Raw genomic sequence first — 17798 nt, 5'->3', positions numbered from 1 at the left:
TTACTACAAGAATCGCTCCTTTTTTTGTACCTTATAAAAAAAAAACTACAACAAGAAAATTTGGGGCAACCCACAGCAGATAGTATGCAGAGATATTTGTAGCGATTATGACCTCTGTGGATTTCATCACAGAAATGGTTCATTGCAAAGGGTCAAATGCAAAATGACATCTGCAGCATGAATTTAAACACCTTAATGCCCCATGATGGATATATCCGTCACGGAGCGTGCCAGGGACTTTGGAATGGGCTCAGAAGCAGAACTAGCGCCACACAGGGCAGATGCAGGCTATATTATATGGCCGGCATCTGCCTATAACAGCAGCTATTGATGTGGCCGACAATCGCTGCTGTTAACCTCTTAAATCCCGTTATCAACAACATTTAAGTGCCTCGATCCAGCCCAGATGTTAGTTTAGGCATCCATCGGGTTCCCTGCGAAGCAATCACGGGGAACCAATGGGTTGCTGTGAAAGCCGGGGGCCAGCTGAGCCCCTATGCTTGTCATCTGATCGTTTCTGTGGACTCTATCCTATGGCTGGGTTGTCATAGGATTCTGAATTTGTTTTACTATTTAAATAAAAAATATATGCAAGTTTGGTATTGTCATAATCGTACTGACCTGGACAATCATATTACAGTCAATGAACACATTCACAGTAATGTCAAAACACCTTGCTGTGCATCTGTTCCATCTTTTCTAACTTCTTTTAACTGCTTCAGGCTTCAAAAACCATGAAGCAACTAAAAGAACTGACCTGACCATTCTTCAGCTGTCTTCTGTTTGGAAGCCGCCACTATCTTACATATAAAATGAGAATAAAAAAATATTGGCGGCAAAGAGAAAGACGATAAAGAAGACACTGTAACTTATTTGTGATATTCATCTAATAAGAGTATATATGATTCCTTTTTTTAATTTAAACGATTAGGGGTTTAAAGGGAATCTGTCAGCAGTATTTCACAGCTCATTATTTATATGTGAATGTAGCTCTTTCAAAGAAAATACCAGCAATCCCTTTACATGGCCACTACATTGCACTATTACTGAGAAAATAGCCTTCAAATTCATATCCAAATGAGGCTGAAGAACTATGGTAGATCTGAAGCCCCTGTCACTCTAGCTCTATTCTCCAGCCAGCACCTCCTCCTCTTTCTTGACTGACGACTCCTTTACCTGGAGTCACACATCATAGAGGTTGTCAGTCAAGCAGGAGGAGGTGGTGCTGGGCAGGGAACAGAGCTGGAGTGACATTGACTGCAGTTCTAACTTAGCCATTTGCATATCAATTCAAACGCTGATTTCTCAGTAACAGAGGAATGGACTGGCCATTTAAATGTATTTCTGGACTTGTTTTGATAGAGCTACATTCATATATAATTAGTTTGTTTTTTGGGGGGTGGGGGTGGCGGATCCCCTTTAAGAGATAAGTTTTGTTAACAGTAATTTGGTAACAGTACAACTCTTCTAGGAATTTGCTATATCCATATGAAAAATACAATTCTGTAGGTCTGGCAGTGACTACAGCTCCCCTGATAGTATGCTATTGTTTTACTGAGTGTATATGAACTCTATAAGGTTGTCAAAATAGAAAAGTATGATGAGCCAGCAACAGCCGGAGATGAGTTAGGTCAGTAAACATAGAATAGATATTTCTCTAGAACATGTCACATACAGAATGCAATAACTGGGTCAAGATTACAAGGAAGAATGGTCTGTAAAATGTTAAGTCGATGTTTACTAGGAAATTACTCAACGAACAAAGATTTTTAGAGAAAATAACCTTCTGCTAGCACAAGTCTATAAATATCAAAGGGCGATTTCTGTTGGTAAAGAAAAAAAATAGTTAAAATACTGTAATAAAACTCACTCTATACTGTAATACGTTTTTAAGAATGGTGATTGACAACGAAGATAGCTGTCACAGAGGTTGTCATTTAACTTTTATAGATATACCTATGGCATGGCATATATTCACTGCACACATAAATGAAATTATGATTGACACAGCCCCGATAGCCACAGTTTTAGACCTCATTCTAATGTGACAAGAACATCACCTTGAATGACTCCATTCATTTTACCACATAATACGCTGAAAAAAATGGGAAAAAAAGATCCAAATAGGGCTGAAATTGTGAAAAAGATGCAACTGTGCCATTGTTTTTACAGAATTCATGGTGTGGTAAAAATGAGCTGGCAATATGATTCTCCAGATCAGTAGGATTACGGCGATACCAAACTTATAAAGTCTTTTTTTAATTTTTTCGCTAAACAAATTCAGAACTTTGTAAATACAAAAATGTGTTTGTGTTGCCAATTTCTTAGACCTATAACTTTTTTGATTTTTCTATGGATGGTGTAAGGGCTTAATTTTTTGCCCAACAGTTGATGTTTTATTCATAGCATTTTGAGGGACATAAAACATATTCAGTACTTTTTATGGCATTTTTGGGAGAAAGGTGGCAACTGAAAATCCACAAATCTGGTGTTTCAATTATTTTTATTTTCAGCATTTAACCTTCTCCTACGTTCACAACAATTCCAAACAAGCTTATTTATTTTTAAAACTGGGAAAAGTGGAGTGATTTAAACTTTGATATTTTTTTATATTTTTGAAAATATATATTAGTTAGGGGTCTCAAACCTACGATTGATTGATTCCTTATACATTATCCTGCATACTGCAGTATATACACTCCTCAACTCATCAACATTGAAATTGCAACATTATGAAGGAAAAGTACAGGCCATTTCTCCAAAGTGTCCCAGGAGCCATTTTTAAACATCATGATGCCAGGCCGCAGGTTGATTGTGCACTTGTGAGCAGCCTGGCCTAAATGTGGGGTTGCGGAGCAGCATTGGACAAAAACATATTCGCAAGATGACTTCACTGCATTCAAATCAGCCCTCACCTCTGTTAAATAGGCCTACTTCACAACCCTCATATCTTCCTTATCCTACAACCCCGAACAGTTATTCAACACTTTTAACTCTCTCCTCCACCCTCCACTGCCCTCTCCGACCTCCGTCATCTCTGCTGAAGAGTTTGGCACACACTTCAAAAACAAGATTGACCAAGCAAGGCAAGTCTTTACTGTCCAACCACCACAACCCCTTAGTTTTCCAGACCATTGCCCTTCCCCCATAACCTTTCTTCCCAACATCACGGAAGGAGACCTTACTTGTCTCCTCTCCAAATCACATCTCAACACTTGTGCACTCGACCCCATCCCATCCCACCTCGTCCCCATCCTCACCCCCACACTCATCCCATTCCTAACCCATCTCTTCAACCTATCACTAACTTCTGGTACCTTCCCGCTGCCTTCAAAAATGCCACAATCACGCCCATCCTCAAAAAGCCATCCCTCGACCCAACCGCCTTGTCCAGCTACCGCCCCATATCAATGCTCCCATTTGCCTCCAAACTCCTTGAGCAACACGTTCACGCTGAACTTTCCTCTCACTTCTCATCTAACTCTCTCTTCAACAACCAACAATCTGGCTTCCGCCCCCACCATTCTACCAAATCTGTCCTTACCAAAATTACTAATGACTTACAGCCAAAGCTAACAGACAATTCTCTGTACTCCCTCTTCTTGACCTGTCCTCTGCCTTCGACACAGCTGACCACTGCTTCCTACTACAGATCCTCTCTTCCTTTGGCATCAAAAACCTTGCCCTATCCTGGATCTCCTCATACCTTTCTAACCGCACATTTAGCGTCACCCACTCCCACACTACGTCCTCATCCCTCTCTCTGTTGGAGTCCCTCAAGGCTCTGTCCTAGGAACCCCTACTCTTCTCAATCTATACCCTTGGCCTGGAACATCTCATAAAATCCCACAGCTTCCAGTACCATCTGTACGCTGATGACTCCCAGGTCTACCTCACTGGCCCAGATGTCACCTCTCTGCTATCCAGAATTCCAGCATGTCTAGCAGCCATATCCTCCTTCTTCTCCTCTCGCTTCCTCAAGCTCAAGGTGGACAAAACTGAACTCATCATCTTTCCCCCATCTCGCATATCTTCCCCAGCTAATCTTTCTATCACAATAAATTACATCACACTTTCCCCTGTACCGGCAATCGGCTACCTCGGAGTAACCCTTGACTCCACCCTGTCCTTCAAACCAGACATCCAAGCTCTTGCCACATCCTGTCGCCTCCAGCTCAAAAATATTTCCAGAATCCGTCCTTTCCTCAACCCTCAATCTACTAAACTGCTTGTGCATGCCCTCATCATCTCCCGCCTCGACTACTGCAACATCATCCTCTGTGGCCTACCTGTTAACACTCTCACACCCCTCCAGTCCATCCTTAACTCTGCTGCGTGACTAGTTCATCTCTTGCCTCGCTACTCCTCTGCTACCCCCCTTTGCAAATCCCTTCACTAGCTCCCAATTGCCCAGTGTATCCATTTCAAACTGCTAACATTGACCTACAAAGCCATCCATAACCTTTCTCCTCCGTACATCTCTGAACTAATCTCCCGATATACTCCCTTACATTATCTCCGGTCCTCCCAAGACCTCCTTCTCTCCTGCACACTTATTCATTCCTCACCCAATCGCCTCCAAGATTTCTCTCAAATATCCCTCATCCTCTGGAATTCTGTGTCTCAACACGTCCGATTATCCACCACATCCGGATCCTTCAGATGGAACCTGAAAACTCATCTCTTCAAATAAGCCTACAGCCTGCCATGATCTTGCTTGCTGCCACCTCAACAACACCGGAGCTACTGCAACCCCTCCAACCTACTGTCTCCTTCCCTGTTCCTGTAGAATGTAAGCCCACAAGGACAGGGTCCTCTTCCCTCTGTACCAGTCTATCATTGTTAGTTTGTTTACTGTAAGTGATATCTGTATTTGGTATGTAACCCCTTCTTATGTACAGCACCATGGAATCAATGGCGCTATATAAATAAATAATAATAATAATGTGCTACCATGGCCTGCAGTGTCTCTGGACTTCAATCCCATTGAGCACAACTGGGACATCGTTGCTCAGCAATTGCAAAGGGAGCTGCCTACAGTGGATCTTGATGAATTGCATGCACTCAGTGTATCGGAAGATTCATCAGACAATTAATAACCTCACTGATAGCAATCAAGATGTGTAAGTGCATTTGTTTCTGCACATGTCGCTCATACTTCATACTGAATAAATCAAGATGTTTTGAAAATGTTTCCATTTTGTCACAATTTTTACATCATGAACATGTCTAATGATCCTGTGATTTCCTTAATTCCATGACTTTCCATCCTGATGCTGCAATTTTAATGTCGAGGAGTACAGTTAAGTTGATGTCTTCCAATGAATTCCTGCCATATACACACCATATAGAAGAAAAGCTGTCAGTTTTTTACAGGATGAAAAATGTACAGTTCGTTTTTTTTACCAGAGATGAACATCCATCTGACCGATGAACGATCATTCAACGTCCACCTTTCACTTATATAATTGGGGGATCCTTTAGGGTTACAGAGAGCAGATTAATCTGGAGTTGACCCTATTGCTAAACTTTTGAGACTACCATGATAAAGTAAAAGTAGCAACATTATAAGAGCACTGTTTATATGAAGGTCCATTTGCACAGAAGAGTGTTTCCCAAATATGTCCTCAAGGAACTCCAACAACCAAATCTTGCGGCTTTGCTAATCTTTAATTTGGTGAAACTAATGGTGCGACATTAATGAAATCCTCAAGACTTGGCCTGTTTGAGTTATTTTATGACATGTTTGTGAAAAACTCACTTGGTTCAAGTTTGTATCTATGGAGGTATATAACAAGAATGTTTCCTGATGTACATCTCCAAAGAAAGTCTCAGTATATGGGCCATTTAGGGGCGGACATATCATTGGTGCAATCTGTGCGGCCGCACAGGGGTCCAAAGCAGATGCAGTTTTGCATTTTTAGGAGCTCTTGGGTTGAAAATGGCCCATATACTGTTATTGCACAGGGGCCCTTTTCTGTCTGTGTCCGCTAGTGGGGCCATTCCTATATATAGTAAATTACAGTGGACTATGTATTATACAGTGAAAAACAGAAGGTCAAAGACCATATGCTCAGTGCATGTGAGCCACGAAATGTGTGTGGGGAGCTGTTCTGGTGCGCACGTTAATCATGTAATAAAAATGGAAGGTATAACATGTAGGCCTCTAGTCCACATTTGCATTTTTTAAGTCCCTATATTTTTTTGTTTTCTAGTGTTCATTGCTCTTTTTTTCTACCAAATTCTTCAAAATAATTTAATTTGTGGCTGAAATTTTTGTTCAAATTTTGCACCGTTTTAGTGAAATGCATTTGCATTTAAAAAGTTGCAAAACAGTTCAACAGAAAAATATAGAGGATTTTTTAATTTGCAAAAAATTAATGAACGGCATGTTCATTCATTTTTTGCAAATTAAAAAATCCTCTATATTTTTGTGTTGAACTGTTTTGCAACTTTTTAAATGCAACTGCATTTCACTAAAATGGTGCAAAATTTGAACAAAAATTTCAGCCACAAATTAAATCATTGGGGGAGACTGGAGTACATTTGTAACAACTTTAGCAATTTCTCAAAAAGTAAGAAATGATGAATCAGGCAAAAAATAAAATCTGAAAACCATAAACACCACCCACAGCAGCTATCGAAACAGAAGAAAAACCAGACAAACTCATAAAAAATAGACTTGAAAAAGGAGCGATTGGAAAGATGAATATAGCATTAACCAAAAGATGAAAAACACTAAAAACTCTACAAAAACAGAGGAAATACAATATAGCATCGGGCCCATAAGTAGTTGCAATTAATTAACAGGAAGTGATAGAAATTTCTAAGCAGTGCCAAAGTGGTTTAAATGGGTTATATGAGAATTGTATTAATTTAGTGCCATCAAAAACAGTGGGCACAGCAATTAGTATAATAGGGAATGCGACTCAATGTGTAAAGTAAGTAATGTAAAAAACAGAGAAGGGGCTACACAATAAAAGGGAAAGTGCACATTCAACTATATAATATACCGTACAGACCAAAAGTTTGGACACACCTTCTCATTTAAAGATTTTTCTGTATTTTCATGACTTTAAAAATTGTACATTCACACTGAAGGCATCAAAACTATGAATTAACACATGTGGAATTATATACTTAACAAAAAAGTGTGAAACAACTGAAAATATGTCTTATATTCTAGGTTCTTCAAAGTAGCCACCTTTTGCTTTGATGACTGCTTTGCACACTCTTGGCATTCTCTTGATGAGCTTCAAGAGGTAGTCACCGGAAATGGTTTTCACTTCACAGGTGTGCCCTGTCAGGTTTAATAAGTGGGATTTCTTGCCTTATAAATGGGGTTGGGACCATCAGTTGTGTTGTGCAGAAGTCAGGTGGATACACAGCTGATAGTCCTACTGAATAGACTGTTAGAATTTGTATTATGGCAAGAAAAAAGCAGCTAAGTAAAGAAAAACGAGTGGCCATCATTACTTTAAGAAATGAAGGTCAGTCAGTGCGAAAAATTGGGCAAACTTTGAATGTGTCCCCAAGTGCAGTTGCAAAAACCATCAAGCACTACAAAGAAACTGGCTCACATGAGGACCGCCCCAGGAAAGGAAGACCAAGAGTCACCTCTGCTTCTGAGGATAAGTTTATTTGAGTCACCAGCCTCAGAAATCGCAGGTTAACAGCAGCTCAGATTAGAGACCAGGTCAATGCCACACAGAGTTCTAGCAGCAGACACATCTCTTCAACAACTGTTAAGAGAAGACTTTGTGCAGCAGGCCTTCATGGTAAAATAGCTGCTAGGAAACCATTGCTAAAGACAGGCAACAAGCAGAAGAGACTTGTTTGGGCTAAAGAACACAAGGAATGGACATTAGACCAGTGGAAATCTGTGCTTTGGTCTGATGAGTCCAAATTTGAGATCTTTGGTTCCAACCACAGTGTCTTTGTGCGACGCAGAAAAGGTGAACGGATGGACTCTACATGCCTGGTTCCCACCGTGAAGCATGGAGGAGGAGGTGTGATGGTGTAGGTGTGCTTTGCTGGTGACACTGTTAGGGATTTATTCAAAATTAAAGGCATACTGAACCAGCATGGCTACCACAGCATCTTGCAGCGGCATGCTATTCCATCCGGTTTGCGTTTAGTTGGACCATCATTTATTTTTCAACAGGACAATGACCCCAAACACACCTCCAGGCTGTGTAAGGACTATATGACCAAGAAGGAGAGTGATGGGGTGCTACGCCAGATGACCTGGCCTCCACAGTCACCAGACCTGAACCCAATCGAGATGGTTTGGGGTGAGCTGGACCGCAGAGTGAAGGCAAAAGAGCCAACAAGTGATAAGCATCTCTGGGAACTCCTTGAAGATTGTTGGAAGACCATTTCGGGTGACTTCCTCTTGAAGCTCATCAAGAGAATGCCAATAGTGTGCAAAGCAGTCATCAAAGCAAAAGGTGGCTACTTTGAAGAACCTACACTATACGACATATTTTTCAGTTGTTTCACACTTTTTTGTTAAGTATATAATTCCACATGTGTTAATTAATAGTTTGGATGCCATCAGTGTGAATGTGCAATTTTCAAAGTCATGAAAATACAGAAAAATCTTTAAATGAGGTGTGTCCAAACTTTTGGTCTGTACTGTATGTTGTTATATTTTATTATAAACACAAACAAAACACTGATAAAAAAGCCCCACAATTAAAGGGATTAGAAAACGTACAAATAGTGTGCAATAGCCCAAAGAGGTACCTATACCAGCAGCAATATAGGTACTCCGTTCAGTGTGTAGCAGTCGCTTCCAGATGCTGCAGAACAGCTCTTATTCAAGAGAATGGAATTGCATTACAACTACATTGAATATATTTCCATCCAGATCATCTGCAGGCCCTGGCAGAGGCCACTACACACTGAATGGAGCTGTTCTTTGCAGTTCTGTTCAATTGGGTACAACTTGCTTATAACAGCTGATTGGTGAGGATTCGGGGTGTCAGACCACCACTGAGGTGATACTGATGACCATCCTAAGGTTAGTTCATCAATATTTTATGACTGGAAAACTTCATAAAATCATTGACAACCAAAAACCACAAATTTTACCAGTGTGATCTTCTTACATGTACTGTGGAAAAAGTTCTGCAATGAATCTTCTTGGTATGATTTTTTAACATGAGAAAACCCTAAAAACCTGTCATTGTACCAAGGGTGTAGACTTTTTATATCCACTGTACCTATGATATATCATGATTATTTTTTCAGTAATTCCCCTTTAAAGAAGAATGTATACCTTGAAGAGTTAAACAGAGATAGAGGTTTGCACAAAATTTCCAGTAATTTAGTCATGCAAATTATATTTATCTTGCAACCCTACAACAGAATTATTATTTTAGGAAAAAGGCAACAAAAAAGCTATAAATAAATCAGGCAAACAATGGCTTCAGGAAATGCCGGGATTATCAGATATAATGAATGGGTGGGTCGGGTTTTTATAATTGTGAAGATAAAAGAGTAATAATCCAGTTTCTCTTTTACCCTGCAGACATAAAGGGAGTCTTCTCCATGACAATATTAAAGGCTTTGATGAGGTGTGAACGGGTGGGTGCTCAGTCTAGTATCTAGTTAATCCAGTTAAATGATAAGGTATTGGTATGCCAGAAACTCCCTGAATCCATGATGCGTTAACACTTTGCTTTCTTGGTGCATACAAAACAAATAATATGGAAAGTCATATAATATGATACTTTACTAAGACTCAGTGTTCTTGAAAGTGATCCGAAACTAAATTTTATTTTCATCCAAAACTCTGTCTAATTAATGTCATAAACAAATCTTTTTTCTAATATATGTTAATTAAAAATTTCCTACCCATCCCTAACTACACTAACTGCTTTAATTCTTTTTTTTTCTACTACTTCCTCTCTGAGAACGCTTCGTTTGAGAATCCCACTGCATGCTTGGATACTCAAAGCATCATCAGGGGGCAGAGGCTGTGTCACCACAGCCTCTGGCCCCTCGCTGAAACAAAGCATCATTAGTGTTTCAGGGGCTGGGCTAGTCCTTTTTCTACTGAGCATGCATCAATTTTCAGTTTTGATGGATGCTCAGTGGATCTCTGCCACTGTGCACTGTGTCAGACCACCACTGAGGTGATATACTGATGACCATCCTAAGGTTAGTTCATCAATATTTTATGACTGGAAAACTTCATAGAATCACCACAGCCTCTGGCCCCTCGCTGAAACAAAGCATCATTAGTGTTTCAGGAGCTGGGCTAGTCTCTCCTCTACTGAGCATGCATCAGTTTTCAATTTTGATGGATGCTCAGTAGATCTCTACCACTGTGCACTTTTCTTCTCAGTGCACAGTGACAATGCGCTCTCTCGCTGGCTCTGATCAGAAGTGACGAACAGGGAACAGAGCGCACTGTCATTGCACAGTGTAATTAAAGAGCAAGTGAGCAAAGACCAGCGCCGCCCTCGCAAGTAACGTCACATTATACTAAAATTGGCCAACCCTCCGACACTGACGAGATCGGCTAACAGTTTAATATATGTGGGTGCTTCTCATATCTTCCCCAGACATCAACTGAAGTTTCCGGCCTGTTGAATTGCTATGGCGGACTCTGTTGTTTTGGAAATAAGCCACTGACAAAGGTGTCTGGCATTAGCTATCTCATAGAAAACATAGGATTGCTCAGCAGAGCCGAGTGTTCAAGCATATGGAGGGAGTCAGGAGAAACAGCTGTTGGTTGTATAGTTGTTCTGCTGACAGCTATCTGATGTGTATGATGGTCTTAAGTCATATTGCATGTAGTGTGGTAAACAGTAAAATATAAAGGAAACTCAGATTAATGCTAATATAAAGTCAAATATTAATGACTGTACTGGGTGGGTAACCTAGATAATGATCTAAGAGTTGTCCAGTCTTTCAGTAAAGGATCTATGCAAGAGTATAATGTCTATTCAATGGGTACGTGTATATACATATATATATATATACAGACTAAATTTTAGGGCATCTACTAACAAAGTAACATTGATGATAATGGTTGAGGACATCCTATGTGGCAGTACTTACCAGAGGTTGAGGCATTTGAAACGTGGAAGTGCTGTTGGCGCTGGAACACAATGGCACCTAATGTTGCTAAAAAGAGAAAATTCCATATTGGAAAGCCAATTATTCATTGCAGTCATTGGCACTAAGACACCAAAACAAGCATAACCCAAACATGTCATTGTACTAATCTCCATAATGAACATGCATAGATTTGAGGTTTCCCACAAATCAATAAACCTCCCAAACTCTTGTCATAGTATAAAAATCCAATAAACATTATCTAAGCACTTTTTATTCTTTTTTATAAAATCCTGAGCCAATTTCGCCCTTTACTGATAAAAGTGGCTTTGGGTTACACCTTTACCCATGAGGCAGCAGCTTTGCACGGCACAGTAGGGGGCACTTTTCAGATCCCTTTTCATGTCTACTGTGTAAGATGCACAAATATGAAAGATATATGCAAAAATCAAGACTGGACTGCACATCTAAGGGAATGTTCCAATGTTGTGTAAGTGCTGTGGAATTTCCCAGCATACAGTATTTTTTTTATATTATTAGAGTATTACAGTAGTAGCATTGTCAAAGGAATTTCAGAAATCTCATTCACACACTGCAGAGAAAATCCGCAGCATGAAGACTGACCAGCGCTGGTGTATGACATCCACAAAATGTCAATCTATCTTACACATTGTGCATATTGCATTTTTTTCAATGCGGAAAAATGTAAAGAAAATCCACAACTTTTCAGCAACAAAACTACCACTGCTGTTTTTCTACTATGGAAAATCTTCAGCAAATACAGCAAGTGGTAACATACCTTAAAGGTATTAGATTGCAAAGGTACTTTATTAGCTACAGTGCTCTTGCCCAAAATAGCGGGATTAGATTTACTAATGTTAGAACTGGTTGGCATGGATGACACACAGCATAGATGTCAGCAGGTGAGGACTGGAGCACACCAAGGTAGCACACAATATTCTATTATGAACCGATCTTATACTGAATATACATACGATTATTCATTAGAACTGTGTATTGTATAATCTACTATATAATTGTCTTATCCCGTCTATCTGTCTGTCTATCAGTCTGTCTGTCCTGGAAATCCCGCGTCGCTCATTGGTCCGGCAGCGGCCAATCAGCGCCGTGGGATTTCTGAAAAAAGATGGCGGCCGTTAGCGGCTCATCTGGCGGACGGAGGTCAGCGGCGATGCAGCGGGGAGATGAGCGGCGCTAGCAGCACAACTACCCCGACCGGCGCCTCTGACCTCCATGCGGCTAACGTCGGAAGATCAGCGGCTTGGCCCGCTGATCTCCCGACAGCAAGTGTGAACGGAGGACCGGGGAGCGGCGCCGCCGGTCGGGATGCTTCTGCTGCGAGCAGCCGCTCATCTCCTGGCTTCTCGCAGCAGAAGGAGCCGCACAGGCAGCGCCGCTCCCCGATCCTCGCTAATACGGAGCCGCACAAGCAGCGCCGCTCCCGGGCCCACACTAATACGACGCTGATTGGTCGCGGTGGCCGGCCGCGACCAATCAGCGAGATGAGCGGCAAATTTAAACGCCACTCTGCTGATTGGTAGCGGCCGGCCACCGCGACCAATCAGCGAGATGGGCGGCAAATTTAAACACCGCTCTGCTGATTGGTCGCGTGGCCGGCCGACCGCGACCAATCAGCGAGATGGGCGGCAAATTTAAACGCCGCTCTGCTGATTGGTCGCGGCCGGCCACCGCGACCAATCAGCGAGATGGGCGGCAAATTTAAACGCCGCTCTGCTGATTGGTTGCGGTGGCCGGCCGACCGTGACCAATGAGCGAGATGGGTGGCAAATTTAAACGCCGCTCGGCTGATTGGTCGCGGTGGCCGGCCGCGACCAATAAGCGAGATGGGCGGCAAATTTAAACGCCGCTCTGCTGATTGGTCGCGGTGGCCGGCCACGACCAATGAGTGAGATGGGCGTCAAATTTAAACGCCGCTCTGCTGATTGGTCGCGGTGGCCGGCCGCGACCAATGAGCGAGATGGTTGGCAAATTTAAACACCGCTGTGCTGATTGGTCGCGGTGGCCGGCCGTGACCAATCAGCGAGATGGGCGGCAAATTTAAACGCCGCTCTGCTGATTAATCGCGGCCGGCCACCGCGACCAATCTGCAGAGCGGCGTTTAAATTTGCCGCCCATCTCGCTGATTGGTCGCGGTGGCCGGCCGCGATTAATCAGCAGAGCGGCGTTTAAATTTGCCGCCCATCTCGCTGATTGGTCACGGCCGGCCACCGCGACCAATCAGCACAGCGGCGTTTAAATTTGCCGCCCATCTCGCTCATTGGTCGCGGCCGGCCACTGCGACCAATCAGCAGAGCGGCGTTTAAATTTGCCGCCCATCTCGCTCATTGGTTGCGGCCGGCCACCGCGACCAATCAGCAGAGCGGTGTTTAAATTTGCCGCCCATCTCGCTCATTGGTCGCGATCGGCCGGCCACCGCGACCAATCAGCAGAGCGGGGTTTAAATTTGCCGCCCATCTCGCTCATTGGTCGCGGTGGCCGGCCGCGATTAATCAGCAGAGCGGCGTTTAAATTTGCCGGCCATCTAGCTGATTGGTCGCGGCCGGCCACGATTAATCAGCAGAGCGGCGTTTAAATTTGCCGCCCATCTCGCTGATTGGTCGCGGCCGGCCACGATTAATCAGCAGAGCGGCGTTTAAATTTGACGCCCATCTCGCTGATTGGTCGCGGTGGCCGGCCGCGATTAATCAGCAGAGCGGCGTTTAAATTTGCCGCCCATCTCGCTGATTGGTCACGGCCGGCCACCGCGACCAATCAGCACAGCGGCGTTTAAATTTGCCGCCCATCTCGCTCATTGGTCGCGGCCGGCCACTGCGACCAGTCAGCAGAGCGGCGTTTAAATTTGCCGCCCATCTCGCTCATTGGTTGCGGCCGGCCACCGCGACCAATCAGCAGAGCGGCGTTTAAATTTGCCGCCCATCTCGCTCATTGGTCGCGGTCGGCCGGCCACCGCGACCAATCAGCAGAGCGGCGTTTAAATTTGCCGCCCATCTCGCTCATTGTTCGCGGTGGTCGGCCGCGATTAATCAGCAGAGCGGCGTTTAAATTTGCCGGCCATCTAGCTAATTGGTCGCGGTGGCCGGCCGCGACCAATCAGCAGAGCGGCGTTTAAATTTGACGCCCATCTCACTGATTGGTCGCGGCCGGCCACCTCGACCAATCAGCGATATCGGCGGCAAATTTAAACGCCGCTCTGCTGATTGGTCGCGGCCGGCCACCGCGACCAATCAGCGATATCGGCGGCAAATTTAAACGCCGCTCTGCTGATTGGTCACGGTCGCCGGCCGCGACCAATCAGCGATATAGCCTGCAAATTTAAACGCCGCACTGCTCATTGGTCGCGGTGGCCGGCCGCGACCAATCAGCGAGATGGGCGGCACATTTAAACGCCGCTATGCTGATTGGTCGCGGTGGCCGGCCGCGACCAATCAGCGAGATGGGCGGCAAATCTAAATGCTGCTCTGCTGATTGGTCGCGGTGGCCGGCCGCGACCAATCAGCGATATAGGCTGCAAATTTAAACGCCGCTCTGCTGATTGGTCGCGGTGGCCGACCGCGACCAATCACCGATATTGCCGCCAAATTTAAACACCGTTTTGCTGATTAGTCGCGGTTGCCAGCCGCGACCAATCAGCGATTTTGGCGCCAAATTTAAACAACGTTCTGCTGATTGCGCCCGGTCTGCCGCATACATATTCTAGAATACTCGATGCGTTAGAATCGGGCCACCATCTAGTATTTAATATGGAGAATTGCCCCTGATGAAGCCAATATGACGGCGATACATTTTAAGGCATTTTGCTCACATATATGCCTATAGGAATATGATGGTTTACTATTCAAATTTTGATTTTCCTTTTACCGTACTTTGCTTTGATACTGTATATTTGTACTTGTTTTACAATATCTATTTATTCTGTATCAGGTAGCTTTCCTATTTAGGGATCATGTAAATACGTGTTTGTCTGATATACCTGACTGGGTCTTGTATGTTTTCCTATTTTACCAGTGCGGTTTTGAATTATCTGTGTCTCCTTTTTTGCTACCATCTTTCATTTGCATTTAATAAAGTGTCATTGTAATGTCTTCGGATGTGCAGTTGTGTTTTTTGCAAATATCTTTTGTTCTGTTTTTTTTTCTAATACATATGTGTTATACATGTTAAGTCACACGCTAAGTCACTTTACTGACAGACCGCAAAGACAACTTACAATCAATAAGACTAGAACATGGACTGGAGGTTGGAACTAGAAAATTGGGACTTTATTTTGAAAAAATATTTGTGAAGGTAACCTCTATTTAAGGCCTCATTCACACATCTGTGTTTCCTGTATGTGTTCTGCCTTTCTTCAGATATACCATATATCTAGTATAGTCTATAGGCATGTTCACATGTCTGATTGTCCTCAAAAACAAAAAACATATTCATGTTCAATTTTGATCCGATATGCAGGTTAAAATCGGCCATTCAAGTTAATGGGTCAGTGAAAAAAAATAATAAAACACAGATGTTTCATCCTAGTTCTGTCCATTTATTACTGTCTAATAAGTATGAGATGCTTAGAAACGTTTTCATACATAAAAAAAGATACCACATAGATGGTAACAACTGACAAAAAAATGGATCAAGTTCAGGTAAAAAACACTGATCAAAATTGATCAGTCTTTCTTGTATGCAAAAAAAATAAATATCATATTAATAGAAAAATCACTTAAAATCTAATAGTTATGGATTCCAACAAATGTCAAAGTAATAATGCTTTCACAAAGTTAAAGAAATTGTCTGTAACAAGCACCAAACTCTGATACAGCAGACTGCCAGATTTGCAAGACTTACATTTATATATTACAATAATTGTGTTTTAAACAGAAGCCATCATCAGAAAATGACCTATTGTTTAAATCAGGTTTATGTGCTAAAATAAATAGTAATTAAGACTCATACTTCCGGTCCTTTCAGGACTTTTATAGCAAGGCTCCATATTATCAGAGAGAGGATTGCAATGACAAGTAACACCTCTATACATGGCTGATAACAGAAAGTTAAAATAATATATATATATGTATATATATATTTAACACAGATATAAACAATAGGTCATTTTCTGATGATCGCTTCCCCTTAAGTGCTAGCAGTGACTTGTCTTTCCTCTTTTTATGATGCTTCCATTACAAACTGGATTTACTGCTGACAAAGAATAATTTTTATGCCAACAATCAGCATAAAATATGTGATCAATACCAAACAGGCAACATTCATTATTTCATTTCGGCACATGTTTACACTGGATAACGATTAGAACTAAATGTTCTACTGAAAGATTGTTCGAGCGATTATCAACCCCACCAAGCCCTGTGTAAAGAGTCCATAAGAAATACCATTCAGACAACGGATGTACTAACATCTCCTTACAGACAATCCCGATGAAGCAGAGGATATCTGTTTTCTACAGAAAAATATGTGAAAAGGTTATTTTGATTGACACATGGATATTAGTCTATGAAAAACTAGTTGTGCTATAGCCTCAAGATCTTCGGTACTAATGTCTAACAATCAACACCTTTATTCAGTGCTTCAATCGCATGCTTAAGTCTTAAGGAATGCTAGAACTATGACTATGCAATGTTATCAATTCACAAAAAATGAAGGAAATAATTTTGTAATGATATTGATAGCATCTAAGAAGCATCTAAGAAGGAATGTCCTTAGAAGAATAACAGCTTAAAGGGAATCTGTCAGCAATTTTTTGCTATGTAATCTAAGAGCACCATGATATAGGGGCAGAGACCCTGATTCCAGCAATGTGTCACTTACAGGGCTGTTTTGCTCTTTCAATATAATCAGTGTTTTATCAGCAGGAGATTATTACTACAGGACAAGCTGCCTTGGTGCCTCTTAGTTGAGCCACTCCCCCAACACTGATTAGCAGCCTTCTGTCAATATACAGTGTACATAGAAAACGTCCAATCAGTGATGTGGGCGGGGTTACACACAGCTCAGCATTCCGAGCTCTGCAGCAAAGAAAACAGTGATTCTATCACAACTGCAAAATTCAGTAGATACATCGCTGGAATCAGGGTCTCTGTCCCTTCATCATGCTGCAATCAGATTACATAGCAAAAACCTCCTGATAGATTTGATGTTACAGAAATGCAGAGTGGGGGATTAAACCACAGTGCTACAAGGGGATGGTCATTTGTCTGCAAAAAAAATCAGTTGCGAATTTCACCAAAGGTTTGCATCAAAGTCTGCATGTATTATATGTAGATTATGGAGTTGTTTTTGCTATAGATTCATTGTGGTTTTCATTTCCTTCAATGACAGATGTGAGATCCAGGGGAAAAACTGCTACAATTGTGGATTTGATACATTTCTTGTCTGTTTTGCTTCTATTGTAATACAATGTTACATGGTAAAATGAAGAAGATTTAGTATGAACTAATGGAAAAGCTCCTGAAATACATATTAAACCTTACCATAGGGGCATATTTACTAGGCAGAGTGTCATTTTGGTGCCAGTTTTGACAATATAGTTAAATATACCATAAAAAGTCTATATAATAGCTTAGCAGCCTACACACTTCCATCTAATGGAATTCAGTAAAAAATAAACTACATCTTAATGTGTACATTTATTTTTAGTTGTCTGTCAGACAGATGTCCCTGTACGGCATCCATCACAGGCTCAT

At 42.1% G+C, this 17798-nt stretch overlaps 1 protein-coding gene across 5 annotated transcripts in view; it reads right to left on the bottom strand.

Annotated features, from left to right (window-relative positions):
• Positions 1–17798, bottom strand: part of SFMBT2 (Scm like with four mbt domains 2) — a 281711-nt gene that overhangs the window by 114577 nt on the left and 149336 nt on the right. For 4 of the 5 annotated variants that reach the window (XM_073652450.1, XM_073652449.1, XM_073652448.1 and 1 more), the window contains one exon: positions 11074–11139. The exons of the other annotated variant lie outside the window; for it this stretch is intronic. In XM_073652450.1, coding sequence (XP_073508551.1) covers positions 11074–11139 — 66 coding nt within the window. The remainder of the gene's footprint in view (positions 1–11073; positions 11140–17798) is intronic. 5 annotated transcript variants of the gene reach the window in all.

The sequence above is a fragment of the Phyllobates terribilis genome, unplaced genomic scaffold (genome assembly GCF_046119375.1).
Source record: "Phyllobates terribilis strain yellow unplaced genomic scaffold, ASM4611937v1 Scaffold_11__3_contigs__length_659146591, whole genome shotgun sequence".
Taxonomy (NCBI): domain Eukaryota; kingdom Metazoa; phylum Chordata; class Amphibia; order Anura; family Dendrobatidae; genus Phyllobates; species Phyllobates terribilis.
Note: the sequence above shows the minus strand (reverse complement) of the source record. Positions and strands in the feature narration are given on the sequence as shown.